This window comes from Neltuma alba, unplaced genomic scaffold (genome assembly GCF_004799145.2).
Source record: "Neltuma alba isolate B1F8T4 unplaced genomic scaffold, ASM479914v2 tig00003017_pilon, whole genome shotgun sequence".
NCBI classification, from domain to species: Eukaryota; Viridiplantae; Streptophyta; class Magnoliopsida; order Fabales; family Fabaceae; genus Neltuma; species Neltuma alba.
In genome coordinates this window covers 1-26,791 of record NW_021633107.1, presented here as the reverse complement: position 1 = coordinate 26,791, position 26,791 = coordinate 1, and the positions used below count along the sequence as shown (strand labels likewise).

The window sequence follows — 26,791 nt, the reverse complement described above, 5'->3', positions numbered from 1 at the left end:
GAACATTATTCAAAGAATGCCAAGAGTCGGATAGAGTACAAGTAGAAATAGAGGGTTCAATCCTTTTTAACGTGATGAGAAAAGGTGGGGAAAAAAGGCAGACGGGCGTCGTTGATTTTTCACCTTTCAGCATTCAGCAAACAGAAGTAATACATTAATCTACATTTTGGTATCCGTTCTGTTAGCTACTCTTCACTATTAACGTTTCGAGGTAAGAAAATTTAAGAATGTTATAGAACACTATAAAACTACTACCCAAGGGATGAAGCAATACCAGATAGCTTGACCAAGATGGTACAACATTAGCCTCCTCTGAGCCTACAGCCTGAAACATCAAAATTTATGAATATTCAGAGATAGAGAGTTCGTGTCGGAGGAAATTGGGAGTGAAATCCTAACCTACCTATACCTTTATGATAGAAAGTGACATAAAAAGGTGAAAGTGTGTAAAGCTTCCCCCACCCTCTCGTCCTTCTACTAATTATATTTTTTTCCTTCTTTATTTTGCATAATTCTTTCACTTGCTAAATATAGAAGAGTCAGCGAAAAAAAATTAAGGGTGTGACTTACGTGAATAATTGGGTGCGGTTACGAGAGAGCTGAGGCCGTTTGATTGGAGACAGTATCAAGTTCCTCAAAGTCATTGACGGGTTACTAGTTGGGCCAGCTCCATAAACAGGATGAGCTCCTCCACCCCTTCTATTCCCTGTATCCCCAACGAGAACTGCTTGCTTTGCTGGTGAACCAACGGAGATATCGAAGTGACCGGAGTTATTGCTATTCTGTCTTGCCGGCCATACGTCCTCTCTTGGCCCTGGAGTTTCAGGAGTGATCACCGGCCAACCTGCACCAAGTAAGTTACCTAGTTTTGGAAATATCTAAGCAGAAAATAGGTCATATGGTTATACTATGTCATTACATCATCCAAAGAACAGACACTTCAACTGATCATAAGGCCAACTGAGTGTTTTGCATAATTTAATTCGTGGATGCCTAATAGTATTGTCATCTGGGTCAAGGAAAAATAAAGGCTACCTTTTCTGCCAGTTTCTCTCTCATCCATTATGTTAGGTGGATTGGAGAACAAATCCGTCTCATTCCTGGAATAGAAGTTGTTTGCAGGCTGTATGGCAGACCGTTTCACTGACTCATACTCACTCCTCAATTGATCATACATTTCATCTAATTTTCTCTTCTGCCTGGAATTGAAACAGATTTTAGGCATCAAGATCCAGATCATCTGGTTTAAATGGGCCATTAAAGGGACACATTGACACAGACCTGGATTTTTCAGAAAATTTTTCCTGGAGTTCTTGCTTGTCCTTGGATAAGGTCTCAATTTCCTGTTCCATCATCTGACATCTCTTGGCCATCTTTTGATAGGCCGTATGCACCTGTTCCAGCTTTTCTGTAAACTTTTCTTGCATCATCTCAGCTTTCTGTTGCATCATCTCACATTTCTGCCGACACTGAGAAACAATCCTGTTCATTTTATACTGCATCTCCAATTCCTTTTGCCCCATGTAGAACATCACACTTCTGTAACAAGACTTGAACACTGGCTTTGTTCAAGGGAAAACACATGGCCCAGTATAATCTTAATCATTTGAATGACTTTTCACTAATTGCTTCTAGTTTACTTTCCGGTCTTCATTTGACTGCTTAGCTACAACTAGGATGACATTATATTCTCTATTTTCTGTACAGGTCCCTCTAATCAATGGTCTATAAAGGATACATATCTGTGGAGATACTCCCGCCATGGCCATCTGCAGCAGTAAACAGCACAAAGATGAGGAGCAATGGTTATGAGAAATAAAGAAAGCTAGCATAGAAGTGAAAGGAATTCATCAAACTACTTTTTAAGAAAAATACAAAATATGAAAGCTGAAAGCATACGTTAGATGCATATAGTTAACACATCAATATCTGTTTATATATAATATAGAACTTATGTGATGTATGTCTTATTATTTTTATGTTAAGAACAGAATATTAGAGCACAGGCCTTATATTCTAGTTCAGTAGAATGTTTACTTACATTTATCCATTCATCATTAGGACTGATATCCACAGGTTTCATGAGACTGATGACAGAGGAAAAAAAAATAGAAAAGAGTGAGTCATCATCAAGTAAATCATAAATATAAATGCTGGTAATCAATTGTTGGGAGATAATTAGTTAAATCAGACAACCATTTTATTCAGGATCATATTACAGCAATCAAAAAATCATGTCCTGCCTTCCGTCAGGAAATATTCTGCAGATCTCAATCAACTTCATACCTCTTTGAAAGCACTTGATCACAGATTGGGCATACTCCATCATTACTTAATATCTTATTAGCGTCATCTGTACCTTTTTACAGTGTTAAGGAAACAATATACATATAAACTGATTACCACAAGAAACAGAAAATACAGAACAAACAATCCAATTTGATATTATAAGTATGATGACCATATAAAAAGGAGGAATCAAATGACATAATTTCAGAAATCTGGATACACAAAAGGTGACCACATGTTGTGGAAATGGCACGCCCCTCTAATTCTCTCCAGCATGCATTGCATCTCATTTCAGCTGTCAAATGCTAACTTTACATGGGTCAAAATACCTACAAATCATAACAATTCATCAACGTATTTCAAAAATTAAAATGACTACCAGATTCACCTAGATTTAAGCCCCGGAAAAATAGGTATCTATTTAAAAAGTGTGCTATTAAGCAATAGGATTCCAGGACAACTTTAGCTGAGTATGAAAGGATACATATTCAAAGAACAAAACCCCAAGATAAACTGCGTACATAAACTCTGAAATTTAAAATTTACCGATAGGAACGCATCACTACCTACTAAGGACAGACTACCTAATGATCCAAACTCTCTGGCCTGTAAACCCACTGGTTTATGAGACTGCAACCAGGGGGAAAACATGGTTACCTTAAATTACAATAAAACAAGATATGCATCCATCGCTTTAATTTAAAATTCACCAAAACAGAACAACGGTTCCTTTTTGCACCCAAAAAAAAAAAAATTAAAATTTTAATCCACTAGGTGATAGGGAAAAACTTCAGAAATCCTCGTCATGCAGACTGCCAAAATGTTTTTTTAAAAAAAAATCGAGAGCCGAAAAAATGGATCTAATGATATTGGACGTTATCTTGTCTCATGATTAATCAAGATGAAAATTCTTGGTAATGTAACTCTTCCAATTCAGACATTCAAAGACATGTTACTTCGGTTAATTCCTTCACAATTTAAATTTCAATAGTATCCGCCAGAAGTAAATACCTATGTTATCGCGTCATAAAATTGCCGGATTTTTCTCTCTGATCTTATTAAAAAGTTACGCAAATAACAGCGGGGCCATCTCCGAAAACTTAACTCTCCGAGCTTTTTATGCCTTCCTCGTTTCAAGAAGCTTCAATTTCCTTGCATAAAACCAAAGTGTAACAGCTGATATCGAAAAACTAACTCCTGTTCTAGTCTGGACCAGCATAAACTAACAAAAGTGCAAAATCCGCTGATTCATCTTCCACACTCTGAAAGAAAATCCAAAAAAGAAAAAATATCAAAATTTGAAACTCTCATTTTTTATCCACCTCAAGTGCGACAATGAAAACCTCGTTGAACAGGAAAAATACGATGACGCAAATTTTGAAATTAAGGATAGATGTAGAATTAAGGACACAATACCTTCGGAGAATTTGAAAGAGATTAGAATGCAGATCGTGAACTTGAGAATTTCTAAAACGTGGCGAAAGCAATGCGAAGAAAAAGAGTAGAAGCAAAGCCCTAGGAGCCGCAAATGGATTTCCCGCGAAGGCTTCTTCAGAGCAGAGTCACGAATCGTATGAAGAAATCGGCGGCAAAGCCGAGACCGTTTCGAAAATAAGAAACGGTTGGTCGAAATACTTTATATATTTTGACCAAAAAAAAAAAAACAGAGAGAAACAAAACGAAACATTATACTCCTCCGATCCTTATTATAAGACCCAATTTGACTTTTTATTTGGTCCTAATTATAAGACCCAATCCATTTTCTCTCTTATATTTATGTATTTTTTTCCAAGATAATCCTTCTAATAATGATAGTTTTAGCCAATACACTTAATTAGCAAGGATATTTTAGGAATGACAACACTTATTTATTATAAATAACCAACTTAACTTACTTCCTTAATCTCCTCAAATAAGTCAATTGGGTCTTATAATTAGGACCGGAGGAGTACAATAAGTATATACTCATCTGTCCTATTTATAGGCAGAGAAGAGAAAAGGTAACTTTTAGTTTTATTCATAGGAAGTTAAGAGAAATTTTTTATATGGATATATAATTTTACTCCTCATTTATTATTGTATTGCTTTTATTTATATGAGATATAATGTATTACTATATTAAATAGGAATAAAATTAAAAAGTTATTAAATTTTAAAGGGATAATTAATCCACAGCTCCTTATAATTTCAACTAATTTTGAATTAGGTCCTTATAATTTTTTTTCTTTTTATCAGGTCCTTATACTTTCGCCTGTTTTTAATTAGATCCTTATATTTATTTTTCTTTTTATCAAATCCTTATAAGTTCACCTTATTTTTAATTAAGTCCCTGAATTTTTTATTCTTTATTTTATAAATTCTAATAGTACTATTGTATAAACATAAAATAGTATATATTATTTAATATTAGTTTATAAACAATAATATTCTAAAGATATTGAATTATTATAATGATTTTAATTTTTTTCAGCAAAAAAATTAATTGTTCTAAAAAATTTTCCTGAATTAATTAATTCTATTACTTCTTTATTACATAATTATTAATTTAATTTAATTATTAATATTTTATATTTCAGTATTAATCTATTTAAATAAGCTTATATTTAATTAATAAATAAAAATTAAAACTACATGGACCTGATTAAAAATTTAGTGAAATTATAAGGACTTAATTAAAAGAAAATAAATACAATGACCTAATTAAGAAAAGGTAAAAGTATAAGAACCTGATAAAAAGAAAAAAAACTATAGGGATCTGATTCAAAATTCATTAAAACTATAAGGACTTGCGGATTAATTAACCCAATTTTAAATGAGTTAATGAAGTTTAAATTTTTTCTTAGTCTGTGTGAAATATGTTGAAAGTGTTTTATAAATAGAACCAAAAGAGTATGTCTAACAAACTTTGTGAATGATTCGGGCAAAAAAAAAAACCTTTGATTGTTCTCAGTCATTATATAATCTCTTTGATAGAAAGGAGACGATAAAAAATGAGGTGTAATATTACTGACTTATGAATTATTTAATTTGTTATAAGTTTTACATTTTAGAATAAATATCATTGTTTATCCTTATAATTTGATTCCATTTTGATTTTGATGCCTGTAATTTCAAATCGATGGTTTTGTTCTCTATAGTTCCATTAAGATTTGGTTTCACAAATAGAAGAATAAAAACCAACTATTTAAAGTTACATGGACTAAAACTAAAACTAGATCAAATTCTAAAGACTGACAATAATAGTATATTTTAGATCAAATAATAAGTATCTTAATTTTGAACTTCACAAAATTAAAAGGGATTAAGGTGTAAATTTGTGCTGAAAATTTTCATTTAGGAATGCTGAGTACTAAAAAGTTTTTTTAATATAAATTTATCTCAAAATTTTAAAATCATATTAATATTGTTCCTACTATTAAAAATACTGACGATTAATATCACTATTTGAATGTCCAATGTTAGTTTTTCAACATTAATAAACAATATTGCTAAGATTTATATTTAATATTAATGTTGATATATGGCTGGAAGAGGAACAGCAGATTTTTCCTGAACTAACTATATTGAACTTAAAAAACTAACCAAAAAAAAAAAAACTTTATCCAACAGAGGAGGTAGCAAAGGAGGTATACATAACAAAGAGTTTTATTGAGCCTCGGAAACATGTCTTGGTAATAATAACTGCCTGGAAGGAAATATAGGTACGCACTAGGATGTGAAAGAAATTAAAGATTTTTCTACTTATGGGGGGAAGGGAAATCCCAAGTTCATTTATTATCCTCAGTTGAATTTTCCAACTCATATGTTATACACGTTTTTCATTTTTTTTTTTTCATAATTAACATAGCATAGGCAAATCCAAGCCTAACTCAAGTTTAGGGGACTCGGCTATCACGGGGATAGCCAATAAAGAAATCAATGCTAAAACTAGTGGCTTATAAAAAGGGGTTGGGAAGTAAATTAGATGTTTCCAACTTATTTAGAACTTTTTAATGCTTCTCCGATCCTTAATATAAGACCCAATTTTTAAGTTGGTTTTGATCTTAAATTTAAGATCCATTTCTCATAGTTATCAATTTTCTCTAAATTACCCCTATGGATACTCCCTCAACCATAATCAAGTAGAAGAGGAAGAGGGGTATTAAGAAAAATGATTATGGTGTTTTAGGAAAAATGTTTCATTTTTCTTATAATTAACTAATTTACCTAACTTTCTTAATCTAATCAAATTAGTTAAATGTTTCTCATGTTAAGGACTAGAGGAGTATAAACACAGCTTATGAGCACATTTACATAAGTCAAAATATTTTTTTCAAAACTCCAATTGCCATTTTAAATAAGTCTTAAGTGGTCATGAATTTGCTCAAAAGAGGATCATTGTGCATCGGCCAGGACTCTAATAAGGACTTCTTTTTTTCATGAATGATCAAAATGGTTTTTATACTAAAAAATCTATACATGAATTATATAAAACATAAAAAGAAATTGAACAAATACGTGATGCTAGAAAAAAAAAAGAAGTAAAAAAGTTGTACATTTTCAAAGGCAGTCCTACAGGAGCCAAGCAGCAGTGATGGAACATCTTGCAAAAGTCGCTTTTTTAAACACCCATAGATTAGGATGGCGTGAAAAGCTGTTTTCTAATAAACCACACTTCTAACAAGTACCCTGTAGCAAACCAAAATGACAAGTCCGTAGAAAAGCTCCTTGAAAAGGCCTGCCATTGAAGCAAAAGTACTAAAGGTGCAGTGGATCACATTTGGAGGTTCAAATTGACTTCTCACCCGGTTAAAAAAGGTTTTTGATACAAGGGTGTGTTTGGGATTTTTTTTATAATTTGATTTCTGAGTGCAAATGGGTTTCTAGGAATAAGCTCTATATTTTTGCCTTCACCGGTGTGGTGACAAAGTTGTTTGGAGCATTAATTGCATTTTAAATTTTTCACCAACCTATATTCCTTCTTTTTGCATGTGTTTTGTCTCTATTTGTGGGTTAAAAAAAAAAAAAACAAGAATAGAGGACAGCACTTCCACCGTGTCGCCACCGTCCTCCTGCCGTCCTTCGCCGTCTCCCCATTCTGATTCTCGTTTAGGAGGCGGTGTTTGTTGGCCAATGTCCGTTTGTTGGTCTCCGTTCATTGCAAGTCGTGCATGTGCTCTGCTTCTTCAGGTAGCTTGTCCGTTGCAAGTGATGGTCGTGGTCCATTCTCTTGTCGCGACAGTGTCCTCTGCTCCCGATCTGCTCTGCTAACAGTCACCTTTATTCACCTTGTAAGAGATCAGATTTTTTTCAAACCTAAATCTGTTCCTATTTCTACTTCTTGGCTGCTGCTGGATTCAATGATAAGAAAACGCAAAGGTTTCTGCTATGGATCTCCATTTTCCCCTCTTTTTTAATTTTCAATAATTTTTTATGATTGTCACACTATAATATTACTTAATAAAATTTATATCTTTTTCAGTCATTTTATATTTAAATTTATTTTTACATTATTTACACTAACAAGTTTTAACTTTTCAAGATGATTTTTTTACAAAGTTAATTTAAACATAAATAATATTACCGTACCTCACTTTTACCTAATCTAATTTTTTAAAAAGTCATATTGAAAAAAATAGTAACTTCTCTTACTGCTAATCCAAACACGACGTAAAGATTTATTTGGGATGGATGCATTTATATGTGTGACATGTAGGTTTATGGGAGCTAGTTCTTTATAGTTTTTTGATAAATCTAAATAGATTAAGAAAATTAGTTAAGTTAATTATTTGTAATAAATATGTGTTGTCTTATCTAAAATACCCTTACTAGTCATGTGTATTAGCTATAATTACTATTTAATAAAACATTTAACATATAAAACTACTACAAAAATTATGTTAAAAAAAGATTATTATAATGGGAAAAAATTGAGATATTGAGGACTAGAGGTAGTACTGTTTATATGAGGAAAAAAAGGGAAGACCCGAGAGAAGGAAACCCCAGCTTAAAATAAAATAAAATAACTCGAGCACTTATTATACTCTCTGTAGGGGATGAATTTATAATATCAAGATTAATAAAGACTTAAAGAAGGCATTTGATGTCATTAGATTATAAAGTCCTCACAAATATGTATAAGTTTCATTTATAGGTCAAATAATTTTATTTTATTTTATTTTTTGACTTGAAGAGGTATGAACTAATAATTTGAGGTTACACATAACATTAAACTCTGAACTCTCACTAATGAAACTATAAAAGAGTAGTCACGCCTACACTATAAGGCCATGGCTATTGGTCAAATAATCTAATTAATGACAATGGAACACTAGGCTGATCACGTGAAGGGGACACAAGGAAGAAAATAATTAGGTGGGAGATAATTTCATACGTTTTTTTTTTTTTTTTTAAATTTGAGTGCGGTAAATGCCACTTCATTGTGAATCACATTTACAGGTATTTTGGGCTAATACGATATTTACTAATTTTATTCATTAGCATTCGTTAAAAATATTAAACAGATTAAATTAGAAAACGTTAATATTCCTTTCGTGAATTTCACCGGTTCGCAGCACTATTAAATACTTAAATAGATTAAATTAAAAAACGTTAATATTTTTTTTTTTGTGAATTTTACAAGTTCGAGACACTGTTAAATATTTAAGTGTAGATATATTTTCTCATAAAAATTTAAATATTTATTCACTATGTTATAACAAATTAGTTTTTTTTTTGCCAACTCAACTCATTTATTAAAATCGTTTATTAAGCTTACTTGTCATTGGGTTAAAGAAATTTGGGCCTCAGCTTGAGAGTTTCTCCTTTCTTTTCCCTTGCCACCAATGATGAAAGAGCTCTCGCTTTACTAACAGGATTAGATTTTGTAGAAGAGGCTAGTCTTTTACAATATGGTGAGTCAAAGTTTAGATTTTTGTTAGAAAAAGTATCCACGTTTAATACCGACAGTGTCTCGAATAGAATTGTCTTTAATAAAAAAATACTTATACTTTAATTTTTTTTTTTTAAAAAAAGGAAAAGCTCTCGCCCTCGAACATCAATATTCAAAGGGAAGTTACAGATAAAATCTCATTATAAAGTCCTGACGTCATCTACATTTTTATTTATAACACAAAATTATTTGAACCGATAAAATCTCACTATAAAGCACTCACGTCATCTACATTTTTATTTATAACATAAAATTATTTGATTCTCATCACATACTAATCAGTCTTATTTAATTAATTTGTGTTTTAAACTTATTTTATTTTTTAGTTTTGCTCTTATTTTCATTCTTTTTAGGGGGCATGCATAACAGCTGGAATTACAAACAAAATCAAACACTCAATTTTGCAATTCATAAGAATTATTCGCGTCATCAAAATACAAAGCCATTGCCAGTTTTGCTCTTAATTAATACTTACCTTTTTTGCTAACCTTTAATAAGATTCTTAATATAAAAGTTAGTTGACTAATTTAAGAAAATTAATTATGTTAGTTATTTGTCATAAATATGTGTTTTTTCAAAATAACCTTATTATTAACTAAAACTACCATTTGATAAAATATTTAACATGTGCAATTACTACAAAAACCGTCTTAGAAAAATAAATAAATATAAAAGATAAAGAAGATTGAGATATTATATTTAAGATAAAATTGAATATAAAACTAGTTTTTATATTAAAAAACGGATGTAATATAATTTAATTGAAAAAAAAAATCCCTCTTTGCTGTATAGCCTTATTTCTTTTCAATCATTTGGCCATTTTTTTCAAAATTAAAAGCCGTCGAGTCATTGAATTCTCCGACTGTTTTGTATTTTTATAGATTAATAAATTCAATAATTATATAAATTTATAATGGGGGACCCTGTGCTATAATAGTAGCAGTTATTATCTTGAGCTAAATTGTACAGCCACCTTTTTGTAATCACCACTCTTGCTGGTTTCTGTGCAGAAAATTCCAAAACATGGCCAACGAAATACACCTCATGTTCCTCTCATGTTTCTCACCCTTTTTCCTCTTCCTTGCTTCATCGGTGGGCCCCAATTTCAGGCCGCAATAAAATTCCGCCCCCGTGACCGCGAACTTAACTAACAGGTCCCGTCCCCATATAATGTTCAGCGCCATGAATCATGTTTCAACACTTCAAAATACTTTTTTAAGTGCATCTAACGTCTAAAAAAATTTTGTATTATATCTAATATCTTAAAATATTTTTTAAAGTAGGTTCAGTATTTTAAATTATTTTTTGATGTATGTAACATCTTAAAATATTGTTTTAGGTGTGTTTAGCAACCTAATTTTTTTTGGTATATCCAATACCAAGGCAAAAAAAAAAAATTCAGGATGCTGGACCCACCTAAAAATATTTCTGGATGTTAGACGTATTATAAAATATTTCAAGGTGTTAGATATACCGTAGTCTTATTATTAAACTGTTCATGTACCTTGTTAGATATTTTATCTTTTTAATACTTCCTCCTTCTATTTTTAACATAAAAATTAGGCCAAAAAAATTAAATTTGATTTTAAATATAAGATCTTAATCTACTTTATTTCTTATATTTATAAATTTTTTTCAAATTAATTCATCTAACTTCTAAACTAATGTAGGATCTAATGTTATAGTAGTATAATAGTATTTTAGAGAGATCATTTTATATTTGTTATAGTTAAATGATTGATTTGATTTTCTTAATTCACTCAAATTAATCAACTAGTTTTTATATTAATAATTAGATATGTATTGTTTACAAATTATATATGAAACCAAAAAATACAATCATTAAAAAGTTCTAATAATAAATAAATAATAAATATCTTATTATCATTTTCTGAATTCAAACTTACTATTAACTTCTTGTGAAAATTTTTTGGTAGGCATGTTCTTTCTTTAGCATTACTAATGATTTTTCCTATATAAGGAGAATTGCTATACAATCCCACACAAGCACAGTAATAACTAAAAGGCCCTTTTATTTGTGAATATGCTAATGCTACTCACTTTTGCCAGTAGCCTTACAATACCTCAAGTTTATGGTATCAAAGTTAAATAAGAGGTTAGATTTAATTCTAAACATAATATATTAATTTTTTTGTTTTCTAAATTTATAATTTTTTTAAAAATATCTTTGTTATTGTAAGAGTTTTCACCAAAAATAATTCTAACGCATGTGAATACAAATAATAATTTAAAAAAAATCAATACATATTTATTATAAATAACTAATTTAATTAATTATTTATTATTTTTAAATTAATTATACAACTTTTATATTACGTATTGAGTTTAAATTTAATTCTTTGAATTTTAAGATTAATAGACTTAAACAAAAAAAAAAATTCGCCACAAGTTATCTGCACAAATGGTGGTTTTGCCAAATCCAAGCCTGTTTTTAAATTTATTTCTTACAGCATCGGGCCCTGGCTGGTCTCCTCGCTCACGACACTACCCGATTACTGCCACGTGGACATCGAAGTTCGTGGCCTCAAAAAAATATCCTGCACTCCTTCGATTCTTGCCTTCTTATATACTCTGCTCTTGCGGTAGGGGCTCCCTCGATCTCTCTCTCGTGGAATTCAATTCCACTTGCCCTCAGAAGTTCTCTGTATTAGCTATTTCTAGAGCTCCAAGCTTTCTGCGATTGGCTTCTGAAGGAGGCTGAGGAATTTCTGCGAGACGGAAGCGAATCAACCTTTTATTTCTTTCCTTTCTTTGTTTTTGTGGTGGCAAAGAAGAGAATCTCTAGGATTGTGGCTGAGAAAAAAAGATGAAGATTCAGTGCAACGTGTGTGAGGCGGCGGAGGCGGAGGTTCTGTGCTGCGCGGACGAGGCGGCGCTATGTCGGCAATGCGACGAGAAGGTTCATGCAGCTAATAAGCTGGCTACTAAGCATCAGAGGGTTCCTCTGTCTACCTCTTCCTCTCACATGCCCAAATGTGATATTTGTCAGGTATCTTAATAGTTCTCCTTTCCACGGGAATTCCCCAGGTTGTATAGAACTTTGTGTTCGTTGGGCTTCTGCGTGGAGTATTGCCTGGAGCTAGTATTTAGAAGCCTCTAGCAACGTTACTTTTGTTGGATTTTTCGTACTTTATCTTCTTATTTTGTGCAAATTTTTATATCATATTAGTGATTGCTTGCAGATGTTTCGAATTTTGTATATACGTTAGTCATATAGTTCCTGATACGATCTGCAAGTACAGGGCTTTTTGGATTATTTTTATGATTGGACATACAAGTTCTTCTGAAGTGATAACATACGGTATCCATGGATTTTGTTGGAAGCGTAGATCTGGATGAAGTTCATATTAGTCTTTCTAAGATCTTTTTCTTCTGTTTTTGTTTTTGTTTTTGTTATTTATGTTGTGCTGGAAAATATATATATTCTTTACCTGTTCTTTAGTTATCTTAATCTTAATTGATAGTAACACTTTACATTCTGAGGATTGTTTAGTAGAATCCCTTTTTATTTTTGTAAGAGAGAACATTTGCTATGTTTGTTTGTTTATTTCGTTTCCAGTGATGAAATTTCTTCCTCTTGAATCTTGAGTTTCCTATTTTTTTGTGAGGTAAATTTCTTATTCTTATCGTACCTGAACATTCTCTCAAGAGACGTAATTTAATAAAGTTATAATAAATATAAGTTGAGTTTCAAAATAAAGAACCATTTTATTCAGAATATAAAGTGCGATTCCTCGACTTTACTAAGAACTGTGTTGCTTTTTAACCCCGTTTTTATTCTTACTCAGCTTCTTGTTTGTTGCCCTTGTATTATTCGTGTCTCAATTCTCAACCACTCAAAACAATATACTAAATCTTTGTTATGATATTTCTTACATTTTAATTATGAAAAAAGAAAACTAAATTTACGAGTGAATTATTGCTCCTTTCACTTTCAACTTGTTCAAAGATCTCATGTGAGATAATCACGCCTCAATATGAGCGTTTCAATTGTTGTCAAGGGAAGCATGACTGTCATGTGAGATGCATTCTTTTCCTTGCAGATGAGACAGCATCCGAGAGTTGAGTCATTTAAAAGTGCTGCTTCTCCTTAGAAAATGTAGGATTTATTGTCAGCATTGTCGATGAATGAGAACCTTAACTTCTTATCCTTTCTGGTTCTACTTCAATAAATTAGGAGCCTTTGTCATTAAGGGCAAGCTTGTCACAAGAGCCTGCTATGTTTTACAGGAAACAGCTGGCTATTTCTTCTGTCTGGAGGACCGAGCCTTACTATGCAGAAAATGTGATGTGGCAATACACACAGCAAATTCCTATGTCTCTGCTCATCGGAGGTTTCTGCTTACTGGTGTAAGAGTGGGTCTTGAAGCTACTGAGCCTGTTGCTCCATCGTCCTCCGTGAAGTCAGATTCTGGGGGAAAAGTGTCAGATACGGTATCTACTTCTATCTCCAAGAAGGTTTCTTCAACGCCTCAGCCATCTGAATACAATGAATTGTTACCTACTCAAGTTGGGGGAATTGAAGAGTTTCAACCAACCAAAGTGTCTTATGGTGGTGGTTCTACTAACTGGCCGCCACTTGATGAATTTTTCAGTTTCAATGAATTCAGTCAGAATTTCAATTTCATGGATAATGCCAATGGTCCATCCAAGGTATGCTTGTGCTAGCTAAACAATAGCGTCCTTGAATTGTCTATATCTAAGTCAAGGCTGTTTATTGTATTTTAGTGCCTCCAATTGTCATTGGTTGCTCTGTGGAGTCTTTATCCGTCTAATTTTTGGATTATAATTATGGGTATATTTAATAATTGATAAACCTAGACACTGCTCTCTTTTACGTGCATATGCAATTGCTCACTTGTGAACATGATTTGGCAAATCTCACATCACTCGTGAATGTATTTTGTCCTATTATACGACACTACAGGAAAATATAGGTTCTTATTAGTGTGTAGAGAAATCATCCAAGAACATCTAGATTTTGTTCTCATGAATGTGTTTTAAATGAAGGAATTTTGTGGCCATGGTTTTGGTAGCAGAGGTGGAATGGGGCTGTGAGGAACTGTGGATATGCTATGGATTGATTAAAGAGCTTGTTCTTGTGAATTGCTTTCCTAGAGCTTTGTTCTGAGAGGGTCAGAGAAATGATATAACCTGAAATGCTTCAATTGAGCAATATGGGATTATTACTCTGGGGAGTTGGTGATGAGATGTAACCTTGAGTTCTGTTTTTCATTTCTCTCTTATTTGCAAGCCTTTCTATCTGTGAAACACTGGACCTTTGAGAACAATGGGTCTTCAGTTATTAGAGCCTGTGGGACGGTGGAGAAAGCAAACAGCATAGTTAGCATGAATTTGGTTTAAGAAAGGGGGCTAGGTGGAGGAGCACATGGAAGCTAATGAGGAGTTCTAGAAGTTAGTTAGGCTGAAGGTTAATTATAGCTAGTCAGAGTGTGGGACAGTGAGAATAGGTGTGTGGGGCTAGTCTATTCTAAGTTGGGATGTTTTCTTTCTTCTCTCTTAGTGGTTTTATCTTCGTTTTGATAGAGAAGTACTAAGTAGAGATGCCTGGTCCTATTGGATAATTGCATTGTAATTTAACAGAAAACAAGTTCTTCAAGGGACTTGTGCGTAGTAAGTCAGATTCAAAGAACCTATCAGCAATTAATTTCTTTACCTGGGACTCATCTGTAATTTTCCCATAATGAAACTGGTTGGAGGGGATAATGACTCGCTGCTACAGCCTTGTAGAATGTAAATATGAATAATAAACGGTTGTCCCATACAAAGCCATATATTAATGCCTTCAAATTGCTTTATCATGACTGGAATAATGAATGCGGAAAAGGTAGTCTATTGGCTGTATCCGATATATGGTTAATATCTTCTCCGTATGACTGCATTTGCATACAATTGTATATTTTGCACATTTTACTTATTGTATTAACTTCAGGCACATTGTACAAGGCATGCCTCTGGTCTCCTATATTAAAATATATGTAAAAGTGTCCATGTGTGTTTATTCAAACGTGTTCTGAAATTTTAGATCAATGTGTTGTAACTCTCCATCCTAGTTGGGCATTTGGAGAGTTATCGTTTGTGATGTGTCCTTATATTGATAGTTAACAATGCGTCTGTGATTTCACTTCTCACCTTCTGTTTTCCTAATGAGCTTTTGCAGGCTGAAAGCAGCAAGTTTGGGGATTCGGATTCTTCTGTATTAAGATCTAGTGAAGAGGAAATGGATTATGATGATCACTTGGGGTTTGTTCCGGATTCGTCTTGGACGGTTCCTCAGATCCCTTCCCCTCCTACGGCTTCAGGCTTATATTGGCCAAAAGATCCTCGATATTCATCGACTAATAATGCTATGTTTGTTCCTGACATATGTTCTCCTCACATCCAACAGCCTCTTTATGCTCAGAGAAATAGTACGTTATCAAAGCGGCGAAGGCGACAGTAATGTCTTTTCCTTAGAGACCATTACTGCGGTGTCTTAGGTTTTCTGCTCTTTTATTGTGTGTTATCCTGGGATGCAAGCTTTATAAGCTGTCTTAGGTTAGAGAAGTTTAACTTCAGCAGCTGCAAGTTTATGTTCAGGGTTGTCTTGAGTTTCTTATGAGTGTGCACCATTAACTCTACATTTCGCATTGGGGACTAGCCAAAGAAAGCAGCATTAATAAAGGGAGTGTAAAGTACTTTTGTTGCTGCAACATTCTCCCTTCAGTAGAAGAATCCCCTAGAGATTTATTTATTTGGCTATGGTAGTGATTTTTTTCCCAATATTGGCCTTATGTTAGTTTAGTTGTCCTTCGCAGAAAAGGTTCGAGTTATTTGGTTTCTTTGGGCAGTCTTTTTTTTTTTGGCCTTAAATCTCGTGAAAATATTAGCTTTCTAGTTCTGTTTAATTAGTAGCCCCTTACGCTGATAAACTTTGAGATATAGCTGCATTGTTTTTATCAGAATAGAATGATGAGATATGCATTTTAAAATTTTCCGTGGCCACTTTGCACACTTGTTGATGAATATATTTAAGAAATTTATAATTTATGAAACTAGCTAAAATTCAAATGTTAGGCCCGCCGTTTGATGAGTGTATTCTTCTAGAAGCATCCAGATTGTTTGAGAGAAAAATCAAGAGTTTGATCGAAGTACAAGTCTTCAATATTCTTATCTCAAGCCACAAAATCCATGCCTTTGCATGTTATTGTCTGACTAATAATACCTAAAGGCCAAAAATATCTTCAACAGTATGAAATGGGAAGAACTGGACCATGAACTGTCTCCATCTTCTCCACAAATTCTCAAGAGCCGGACGTGTGACTGAGAATGCGACACAGCAAGGGGGTCAGTGTGGGGTTTTACGTTATGCTGCTTGTGGCCCTTTCTGAGCCGCAAGTTGAGTCGGAAAATATGATTGTGGGTGGAGTCACTTGTTATTAGTTTAGAATCAGATTCACGTCTGGGGTTGACTTAGCGCCACACCATCCGCAAAAAAGTTGTCTTTTTTCCCAGACAAAATCTCAGTGAAGCCGGTGAGAAATGGGTCAATTTTCAATGGAGCTTTCACTCAGTTCCCCTTGTCGCTCCAGCAAGTTCCGTATCTGGTAAAGGCAATTCTTAATTTTATTTTTTGTTAGGATTTTTCTATGAGCTGTCCATGTCTTGTAATGATTTATTTGAATAAACGTCCCCCAATTTAATTATTGTTGAATAATTCTTAAGGACATCCTTTTATATTCAAAATGAGTGACTTTAATGTCTCAAAAAAAAAAAAAGTGACTCTAATGAAATCTTTTTTTATACTTCCGATAATTACAATCTATAGTGAAAAAAAGTTTAGCTGTATGGGTTTCAAAAGCTCATCAGGACTATTAAATTTAAAAGCACTTATAGAGTCATTCACAACTAGTCCATCACATCATATAAGAGGTAAACTCATGATCTTGTCATTTATGACTAATTCATATATAATTATGTGTGCGACATTTAAGTCATGTACGCTAATCATACTCTTATGATTCTATTTATAAAGTAGGGAGATGAGACATTTTTTGGTTCTATTTAGAGGGTATTAAGAGAAATTTTTTGCATCGATGCACAATTTCACCCTTCATTTATTATTGTGTTCACGTTATTTATATGAGGTATAATGTATATTAAATAAGGATAAAGTTAGAAATTTATTGAATTTTAAATGAGAATTAATTAAGTTTAAGGTTTTTCTTAACCTATATAAAACATGTTAAAAATAATTTATAAATAAGACCAGAAAAAATTATGTTATAAAACTAGGTACTATAAACCCGAGCGTGCCTGGAATGCACTGAGTAAGCATGATCCACACTCGTTAATGAAATTGGGCTTTTGGGTTTTCATGTGTTTGGTCCATTCCGTTAGGGATGGTGTCAATCACATCCAACACCTTCGTATGCATATTTCCCCATTAAAGAAAGGCGCGCCAAGGTGTCTAGTGAAAACATACTCTTTTCATTTTGACATTAGATCTATTATTTATGACACACATATATACTTCCTCAAATACTCCGATTCTAATTATAAAAGCTAGTAAAAAAATTGATTTGATCCTAAATACTCTTCTGGTCCTAAATATAAGACCCACTTATATTTAGGACCGGAGGAGTATAATATTCCAGTCAAATTTGTCTCTCAAATTTGTTATTTTCTAGACTATCTCTTGTTAATTAACTGCACATATATATCCACAAGAACATATAGTATCCTGTAAATCATTCATTTAAAAGGTAACCAACGCATTGACAAATAACTAAGATAACTAGTAAATTTTTAATTTTTACAAATTAATTACTCCTCCAGTCTTATATTTAGGACCGGAGGAGTATTTAATTCTTATGTTAAGAAGAAATACTATTTATAAATCTTAGTATTATGAGGTAAAGCCTAAATTCTTAAAAAGTTATAAATATGGATCCAAACGAATCTGAAAAGTTCACAAACTCAGATTACATCGGGAATTATCATAGCATTTCAATAATTACTCGTCTTGTTTCTTTCCTCCTTCTTTATCTTCATCCTCCTCCTCTTCTTCTTCATTACTCCCATCACTAGAACCTTTCAAAGCTTCTTCAAGTATGAGCTCCAAGAGCTTCTCATACATAGCAATTGCAGACTCCAGCATATTAATGGCTCTCCTCTTATCTTCTTCCACCACTCTCAGCACTTCTCCAACCTCCATTATCTTCTTCATTGACCTAACCACTTCTTCTTCAACAGCTCTGATGAAGTCAACCTATTACTGCAACCACCACCATTATCACTACTCTTCCCTTTACCTCTATATTCAGTAATCCCACTAGCCACTATCATATCACTGATACTTCCTTCCATTAATCCATTACTGTTATCTTTTATCACCATTGTTACTTCTTCTGTGTCAATCTCCCACATCCACACGCTACCATCTTCACCTGCAGACACCAGATTCCTCCCTTCATTCACCACAACCACTGATTCAGTGGACCCCACGTGGCTTTTATTCCATTTCTTCATCAGTTCTTGATCATCATCAGCTTTGTTGTTTTATTCTGTGGTTTCTGTGTTTTTTGGCCTTATTCATTGATGCTTTGTAAACCGACCCGTCTGATCCTGCAGCGAACAAGTGTGAGTCTGATGATGAAAGTCTATGGCCATGGCCAGACCATTTATGGCACAAGGGAAGGTCACTGTGCGAAGGAGGGTTCCCTCTAGAAGATTCCAGAACTTGCAGGTTGAATCTAGCGAGGACGAGACAAGCATGGAGTTGCATAGCCCTATTCCTGTGCTCAAAGCTGTGACTGAATCTGAATGTGCCTTCTTCCAATGCTGCAGAATCAAGTCTTTTGAGCTTGAGTTTGAGTCTGATGATTCTACGATTTGAAAAGTTGGGATCACCATAATGCTTCCAGCATCACTGCCTGAAATCACAAAGTACCATATATGTTAACCAAAGTTAATAATATATATATATATATATATATATCAAACATATATACCTGAAATTACCAATGACCCATCAATACTGAGTTGGAGACAAGAGATGGGTTTTGTGTGAGCAGGAAAAGACTTGACCATATTCCCAGAAGGAACAGAGAAGCAATGGATGGTTCCGGACTGGCCTCCGGCGAAGATATAGCCGCCGTCGGGAGTAGCAGCAAGTGGGGCAACAAACTCAGGCACGGAGAATCTGTGAAGCACACTTGAAGTGTGCCAGTTGTAGAGGTGAATGGACACAGCGGCCGTGTCGGGTGACACATGAGACGCGGCAATGAAGCTATTTCCGGCCACAGTGAGGCCCCGGCGGGGTGACCGTGTGCCTGGAAAGCGAGTGACTTCAACCCCAGTGGAGGCATCGTAGGCGATGATGGGGCCATCTGGAGAACTGGTAAGGACAAGTTCGTAGGAAGAAGATGACATATTGTAGTTGTGTGAGTGAGGATTACGGAATGAGAAGGAACAATGCTAATATACTAATATGGTAAGGAAACGTGAGGAGCATGTGTGGGATTTTTGACTAATGTCATTAGTATTGCGGATCTCTAGGGACATAATGAGGACTAGAGAATGAAAAACACATGTAATATAAAATTATAAAAATTTTCGAGATCAAATATATAGTACTGGTCAATAACATACCGTGAAGAATGTGACCGGTGAAAGATTGCAAATTATGCTATATACTCCTCCTCCTCCATATCTAAAAGGGTGTTTCCAGAAGTGCTTTTAAAAAGTATTTTTCATAAATCGAGACAAACTCTTTCATATATTTGCTTCGTAGAACGTAAAATCACTTTTGAAACCATAGCTTGGTTGTAACCCAACACACCCCTAAATATAAAATTTTTTTATAGTGTAAAGTACATTACAAAAAGGGTCTTATATTTAGGACCGTATGAGTATTATTTTTTTTAGTCAATATCTTAAAAAAAGCAGCTAACTTTATTTTTAGAAAAATAACTGGTTTTTTTTTTTTTGGGCCTGAACGAGGTACCAGAAATTTGGTTAAGGATACGAGTGAAATTTATATTCTGCACAGCGGAAGATGAGTGGCATCTGCTCAAAGATCTATACTTTTTAAGTACTTTGAACAATAAATTTTACAATGAAAGATTTTTTTAGCGATTTTCTTCAATTTTAACATCTTTCCATTTATAATAATAAATGTCGACTACCACATATATAATTTATTTAGAAACACTTTTCTCAACTGGCTTTTTTTATTATTTATATATATTGTCTTTTTATAAAAACAGTCAATGGATGCATACGTATAGAGAGATATGGAGAAAAAGATATGAAGAGGATGCAAATCTACCGTTTACTAGGATGCAAGTATGTATATTTCAGTCTTGGCTTATCTTAACGATGTTTCTTTGCAAATCCTCCTTAGATTAGACTGGAAGTTCCTTTTCAATTTAAAATATCAACTTCTTTCATGCATATTATATTTTTTGTTTATATAACTTAAATACATGTATACGCATAAACATATCAATACTAAACTCAAATCTAAAACCTCATTTAAGTATGACGGATAGTGTTATCATTGTAGCAGTTTGTAATTGATAAATTCTTTCATATTTACATAAGTATAGACAGAAAACTCTACAAGTAATTTGGCAAGTCTCTCCAAGTATGTTTACATGTAGATAAAAATGAGTGGCACTTTGTGTTTTGCAAACAAGCAGTTTTTGTAGATTTTAGATATATATATATATATATATATTTTTTATAGAAGAGTTTAGGAGAGTTGAGTCCAAAAGACTCATAAGGATTAGGGCATGTCTCAAGCTCGAAAAGTACTTACAGAAATACTTACAGATCGCTCACCAATAAAGTTTTCATATCGATAATGGGATTTGAACTTACAACCTTATGGGTTATACACCGACTCCTTATCAACTGGACCAAGTTTTGTTGGCAATTTTTATATTTTGTAGGGGATGTTGATATATAACCAATGGGTTTCGGTATTGGAATTTTTTTTTGTTGGTTAAATTAAAATGCATATATTCTGCGATAAGATGTACTACTCATCTCATGAATAATATACTATCTCCCTTCCTTCATAAAATTTAGTTTGTAATTCAATTTGAACTACAAACTAGATTTTATATGAAAGACTAGAGGTAGTAACTTATGATAAACCTTATAGGATTGGTTATATGAGTATAAATAAGAGTACATATATAAGTTTTTTTATTTGAGTTGTACTTTGGCAAGATTGACAGGGTCTTTAGTACATGATAAAATGGACAAAATTAATTAATAAAACAATAACTCAAAAGGATAGAGATTAACAAGGAATAATGATTATAATGGTTAAAAAAAAGATTGTCGTTATTACTTGGCAACAACCTATTATATACATCGTGGATGGCATGAAAGAGCACTCACATAGGTAATAACGAGCCATGCCAACCTTTGTATTAGCTGTCACTGAAGTCCAAGGGACAACATGATCAGGCTTTTCCTTAACTTTCTCTTGCTATTGATATGCTTAAACCAGTTAAACTTCTGATGTAATTATATATTTGGAAAAACCAATAATCATTCTGTTGGTTAATAACATCCCTTGAAGAATGTGATTGATTCTTGGGCTGCGTTTCTTTCTCACTAAACATGCCCTTCACTGTGTGTGAGATCCAATCCAACTAGGTGCCAGAAAATAAAGATCGGACACTTTCAAAACTCTCCTAGTATGACACAAACAAGGTGAATAAAGTATGACTGATAAGCATGATACCAAGAATACAACAATCGATTACATGGATTGTATGGTGTCATTGTGTTCCATCAATAACTAAACATAAAGATTCAAACAAGTAGAATATGGATTTAATAGCATTTTTTAAGGGATCCCATTTCATGAAATTTAGTACTTGATTTTCCCATGAAAACAAGACTTGGGAGTTAACATTTCATGACATCTGGTACTTGATTATTAGGAATCGGGTGTGAAGAAGTTGAACCAAACAGACTCTAAATGAAATGAATCTCAACCAGTTGAATATCCAATGGAAACTGCTATATTTATTAACATTAACCTGACAATAAGAAAATTTACATCTACAACAGGATGAACCCAATAGTTATTTTGCTATCATAGCACTGTCATTCTTTGTCATAATGTGGTCAATGAAACCTCGTAACAAACAAAATACCCAGTTTAACCAGGAAAAATGGCTATGGTTGTCCGCATTGAGCTTGCACAAGATCTCAGAAACATGAACTCCCTGGAGTGTTTGCATTTGTTTTTCAGCTTTATATGGCAAGTGTATCCATCCACACTGATCTATTGCCATAAAACAAATGGGATGATTGATCTCCTTCTAAAGCTAGCAGCGAAATTAAATATTCAACTTCTGGAGTGCTAGCTGAAATAAGATTGCCATGAAGCTGCCAATCGATATGTTGATGACATTGACCACATCATTGGTAAGCTGCAGAACAGGATAGAATAAACATACAGGACCAGATATACAAGTCAAACTATTGAATTAAATCCAGCCTACTTTTCATTTTCCAACATGATGAATAAATAAAAGAGAAATGGGTCTGAAAATATGATTTGCACCAGAGCAATGGTATCATAAAATATATCGATATCACCTGAACTTGCCATGTTTCACGATGAAATTTTATTTTTGTGATTTTGGTTTTGGTTGGGATTTGAACTCAAAATCCTTAAGCCCTAGAAACAAAACTCCAGAGATACTGAGTAAAGCTCATTGATAGGCTCACATTTGATTATTTTAGTACTTCTTACAACCCTACCTTCAGGTTCCCGCTTTAAAAGCACAAGACCTAAAAGAGGCAGGATAGGAACATAAGGCAATCCTGAAGGTATCATAACATGAATAATTTTATGAACATACCCATTGAAATCCTTTCTTTCCTTGAAGTGCAGCACCTACGAAGCTCTCGCTGAGATTAGCAATCTGAGAAGCTAGAACACATATAGCTGCTTCATGTGTATTGATCTGTTTCATGAAAAAGCATTTACAAGTCATTAGCACATCCCAAATAGATTAATACATGTCATGCAATCCACTCTTCTTAACTCCCCACACCATTAATGCGCATCAAATTTCTCTCACTATTTTTTGAGACCAAAAATGGCATTAGTGCACATCTATTCTGGGCATAGCCGATAAAGTCATAGACTTGAGGGATACATAGGGATCAGATAACAGAAAACAATATTGGTTTCCATGATTTTATATTTATATGTTATTCAGAAGTCCATTCAGCGAGAGAGAGGATAAGGAAAAGTATCTACATATGTGCACTAAAATAGAATGCCAAATCTCGAGGAAGAGGCCTCTTAATTTTCATTTTTTGGTTCTTCCGGATATTTTGTTAATTAAAGCATAGCTGGGGAAGCAACATACTAGAACAGGCTCAGGCTGAGCTTCAATTACTACCCCTGAGCTCATCCCATATTTTATCTAATTCAATAATATATGATATGACATCACCTGGAAAAATTAATCTGCCTGCATTATGAGATGCACGCAGCAAATGTAGTTCAGTCATGTGTTAAAAGATTTTCAAACAAAAATTACATTTTAGCCTTCAACATGCATTAATCTCATCTGCGGATTCTAACCCACTTTAAACTAAAGAAAAAGTGCTGCAACCAGCTGCCGAGTGCTGGCAGCTCTTCTGGCCAGAACTTTGACATGTTTCAATTAGTTATATCATAAGCCAGGTGATTTTGAGTATACATAATGTCCCATTAGGTTGCTGAAAGGAAATGCATTCCCTTGCAAGAGAATCAAGACAAACAATGTTTATCATACCCTTATTATCATTACTAAACAACTATTTTTCTATTACTTTTTCCCTACGATAACTAACAAATTAGGAAGCCCAATACATGATTTGGATGAATCCTACCATGACTTCCTGTTTGTCCAAGTACCAAATGATAAATCAAAACCCTGGCATTAGATGCTAAAAATGTTGCCCAAATGTCCATCCAACATGTAAGGCACGCTTGTCCTTTTTTGCACTAGTTAAATGCTAAACAGTTTCCAGGATTACAGGTTAGAAGGTTTCCAGAATTCCTATCAAGAAACAACACATGCAAAGTTAGAAATTTGAGAAATACCTTACCCAAGAGACAACTGAGAAAGGCAAGAACTATAGATGCTAGAATCCCTGCTGAAGTTCCTTCAACACTCACAGCCCCTTCTGTTCCTCTCGGAACTATCTTAAATGTTGTGACTAGATACCTGGACATTATGCAGCACACATGTTACAACTGAATTTCATAGGAAACATGGACCAAAGAACACTGGGAAGAAAGTGAAACATAAACTACCAGGTTTGAATAACTCATGTAATCAGGCCAATAGTAATTCTGTATATCAAGCAAAATATACATGTAATTAAGAGCAATCAACATCATCCATCCAGTGCCCAAAAAGGAGAGATGGACATGTAACCATATTTTATTCATATCAACAAGGCCATCAACCTCACAAAAAGCTAGGAAGCTTGGGGATTGACATGGCGATGCAAAATTTATGTGTCCATATGAAATTTCGACTTTGAAGTGTCACATCTTATCTAGTGTGAGTATCTGAATTGTGCTGGGCGCAGAAACAACCCTGTTTTTGAGGCTTGATTGAGTATTGAAAAAGCAGAAATAGGGTGGAGTGCGGTGGTCATAATGGGTCAGGTGGGGCGGGATGGGGGAGACAATCCACTCCATAGATGGGATCTTAATTTAAAAATTGGATGGCAATCCATCCCCACACTGATTAAGTCATATCTGCCATCAATGAGGCGAAGTGGGTCTAGATGGTGGAATTTTTAGTATTATCTTTGTAATGTTAGTCCTTTAAAGTAATAGGCAAGCAAATGGAAAGGGTTCAACAAGAAAAAATTATATAAATCCCAACCACACCCATGTTGGAGAGGTTTGAAAATTCAGGCAAAAAAAACCTCCCACGCCACCCCGCTCACAAACCATCTTCCCTTCCTTGCAGGATAAGAGGGTAGGGGAAAAGAATCATTACCGCATATTCAGCCCAAAAAAGGATTGAAGAATATAATGACGCTCAGAAATCCAGAGACCTCAAAATCCTTCAATTGAGACCTAAATAACTACAGGCAAATTACTGATGTAACAATAGAATAATGCCAGGTCCGAACCGGAGTTCACTACTCACGTTGTTTTGCCATATGCCTTCCCGATCTCACTTGAGACAGTATCACTCAACTTCGTACAAAAACTGGCAACAAAACCAAGAAGCCATAGCTGGGAAAATGCCTCTCCCCCAAATTCCCAAATTGAGAGCAAAGCAAAAAGGCAGCCAGCTGCACCGGATCCAACAACACTACCAGGACCTCTTCGTCCTTTTCTTTTCTCAGCAATTCCCTGAGCCTCTTTCTGAGCCATCTGACCTTCGTAACTGCTGTACCCTGTGAAAGCTCAAATATTAACTCCAATGAACAAAGAAATGCATAGAACTCAATGAATAACCAATTTGACATCACAAAGGCATCAGAAATCAACATTCTCAGGTCAGCTAATAAATAAAGACACAAAAAAAAAACAGAGAAATTGGGCTTACAATGATGAAATAGGCAGAAACGATAAGGAACCCAGAAGGACCAAAAGCGCGCCAAGTGAGTGTTCCGAGAAGAAAGCAGCACCAATACCACAGAGAGAGACAAGCCAGCAACCAAAAGGGAGAACCCAAAAGGAAGATCAAGAGATTGGTAGCAAGAGCAGATTCCCACGTGGGAGGAGACGATTGGATGAGAGTAATAGCACTTCCAACAGCTTCTTGAACATTGCTGACATGATAAGTCAACCTCGGGAGTCTCAGCGAACTAGAGTGAAGACGAAGATTGAGAATTGGGGGTTTTGGGGAGAGAGAATGAAGAATTGGGTACGAAGAACGACGAGGTCCCATGGGAAAGGTCGAAGGGAAAGTAACGAGCAAGGTTGAATCGGCCATAATGCACATTCTTTGGATTTGTGACAAGCCTGAATGTGAAGGAGATGCGCGAGAAGATCTTGGGGAGGAGACTGGAGTTAATCAATGTGTGCATGGAAAAGGATTTGACTTGCGAGAGGGCTCCATCGAGATTTCACAAGGTTAATGGCATCAAGAAAATTGGTCAAACTTGTCATAAATATCAATAAATATCCATTTCAGCGTATCGATATTATACAATTTACAACACATTACCGCGTTAATAAATCTTGATACATTTCTTGGCAAAAGAAAATATTGATACATTTCATTTCATGTATCTAAGTTTTACATGACAAATTTGTGAAGAATTCGGTCTAATCACCTTCCTTTGTAAATGTTTACGAGAAAGCAATCATCGTAAAAAATCTTGAATGAAGAGTTTAAGGACTAGAAACATAAGTTTAAGCCCTTAGAGTTGAACCATCATAAGTTACCACCTCCGGCACTTTATTAAGCGCTAGTTAACTAATTTAAATAAATTAAGAAAGTTGTTGAGCTAAATATTTATAATCATAGGTGTTGTTTTTTTTTAAAA

At 34.1% G+C, this 26,791-nt stretch overlaps 3 protein-coding genes and 1 pseudogene across 4 annotated transcripts; 1 reads left to right on the top strand and 3 right to left on the bottom strand.

Moving 5' to 3' along the window:
- Nucleotides 1-566: 566 nt before the first annotated feature.
- Nucleotides 567-3,824, bottom strand: LOC114740002 (E3 ubiquitin-protein ligase CCNB1IP1 homolog). 2 transcript variants are annotated; one of them, XM_028928117.1, is made up of 9 exons: nt 3,706-3,824; nt 3,301-3,551; nt 2,510-2,618; nt 2,287-2,359; nt 2,042-2,087; nt 1,739-1,769; nt 1,282-1,558; nt 1,036-1,199; nt 567-844 (listed from the first exon to the last, which is right to left on the bottom strand). In XM_028928117.1, the coding sequence occupies exons 3-9, from the start codon at nt 2,577-2,579 to the stop codon at nt 567-569; spliced, it is 939 nt and encodes a 312-aa protein (XP_028783950.1). In that variant the 5' UTR covers nt 2,580-2,618; nt 3,301-3,551; nt 3,706-3,824. The 2 variants fall into 2 exon arrangements, with proteins under 2 accessions (XP_028783950.1, XP_028783951.1); XM_028928118.1 differs by having other exon boundaries at nt 567-814.
- An 8,038-nt stretch (nt 3,825-11,862) lies between these two features.
- LOC114740005 (B-box zinc finger protein 22) lies at nt 11,863-15,998 on the top strand. Its single transcript, XM_028928121.1, has 3 exons — nt 11,863-12,230; nt 13,472-13,894; nt 15,423-15,998. Exons 1-3 carry the CDS (start codon nt 12,048-12,050, stop codon nt 15,702-15,704), a joined length of 888 nt encoding a protein of 295 aa, XP_028783954.1. The 5' UTR covers nt 11,863-12,047; the 3' UTR covers nt 15,705-15,998.
- A 2,837-nt stretch (nt 15,999-18,835) lies between these two features.
- Nucleotides 18,836-19,675, bottom strand: LOC114740006 (protein ROOT INITIATION DEFECTIVE 3-like). Its single transcript, XM_028928122.1, has 2 exons — nt 19,255-19,675; nt 18,836-19,176 (listed from the first exon to the last, which is right to left on the bottom strand). Exons 1-2 carry the CDS (start codon nt 19,673-19,675, stop codon nt 18,836-18,838), a joined length of 762 nt encoding a protein of 253 aa, XP_028783955.1.
- Nucleotides 19,676-22,457: 2,782 nt separating this feature from the next.
- LOC114740007 (protein VTE6, chloroplastic-like) lies at nt 22,458-26,385 on the bottom strand (annotated as a pseudogene).
- Nucleotides 26,386-26,791: the final 406 nt, after the last annotated feature.

Coding starts and splice junctions, on each gene's coding strand:
- LOC114740006 (XM_028928122.1), bottom strand. CDS start 19,675: ATGTCATCTTCTTCCTACGAACTTGTCCTTACCAGTTCTCCAGATGGC. Junction 19,177..19,254: donor TGGGTCATTGGTAATTTCAG/GTATATATGTTT, acceptor TTGTGATTTCAG/GCAGTGATGCTGGAAGCATT.
- LOC114740005 (XM_028928121.1), top strand. CDS start 12,048: ATGAAGATTCAGTGCAACGTGTGTGAGGCGGCGGAGGCGGAGGTTCTG. Junction 12,231..13,471: donor CCAAATGTGATATTTGTCAG/GTATCTTAATAG, acceptor TATGTTTTACAG/GAAACAGCTGGCTATTTCTT. Junction 13,895..15,422: donor ATGCCAATGGTCCATCCAAG/GTATGCTTGTGC, acceptor GAGCTTTTGCAG/GCTGAAAGCAGCAAGTTTGG.
- LOC114740002 (XM_028928117.1), bottom strand. CDS start 2,579: ATGAGATGCAATGCATGCTGGAGAGAATTAGAGGGGCGTGCCATTTCC. Junction 2,088..2,286: donor GATCAAGTGCTTTCAAAGAG/GTATGAAGTTGA, acceptor CTCTGTCATCAG/TCTCATGAAACCTGTGGATA. Junction 1,559..1,738: donor GGGAGTATCTCCACAGATAT/GTATCCTTTATA, acceptor GAACAAAGCCAG/TGTTCAAGTCTTGTTACAGA.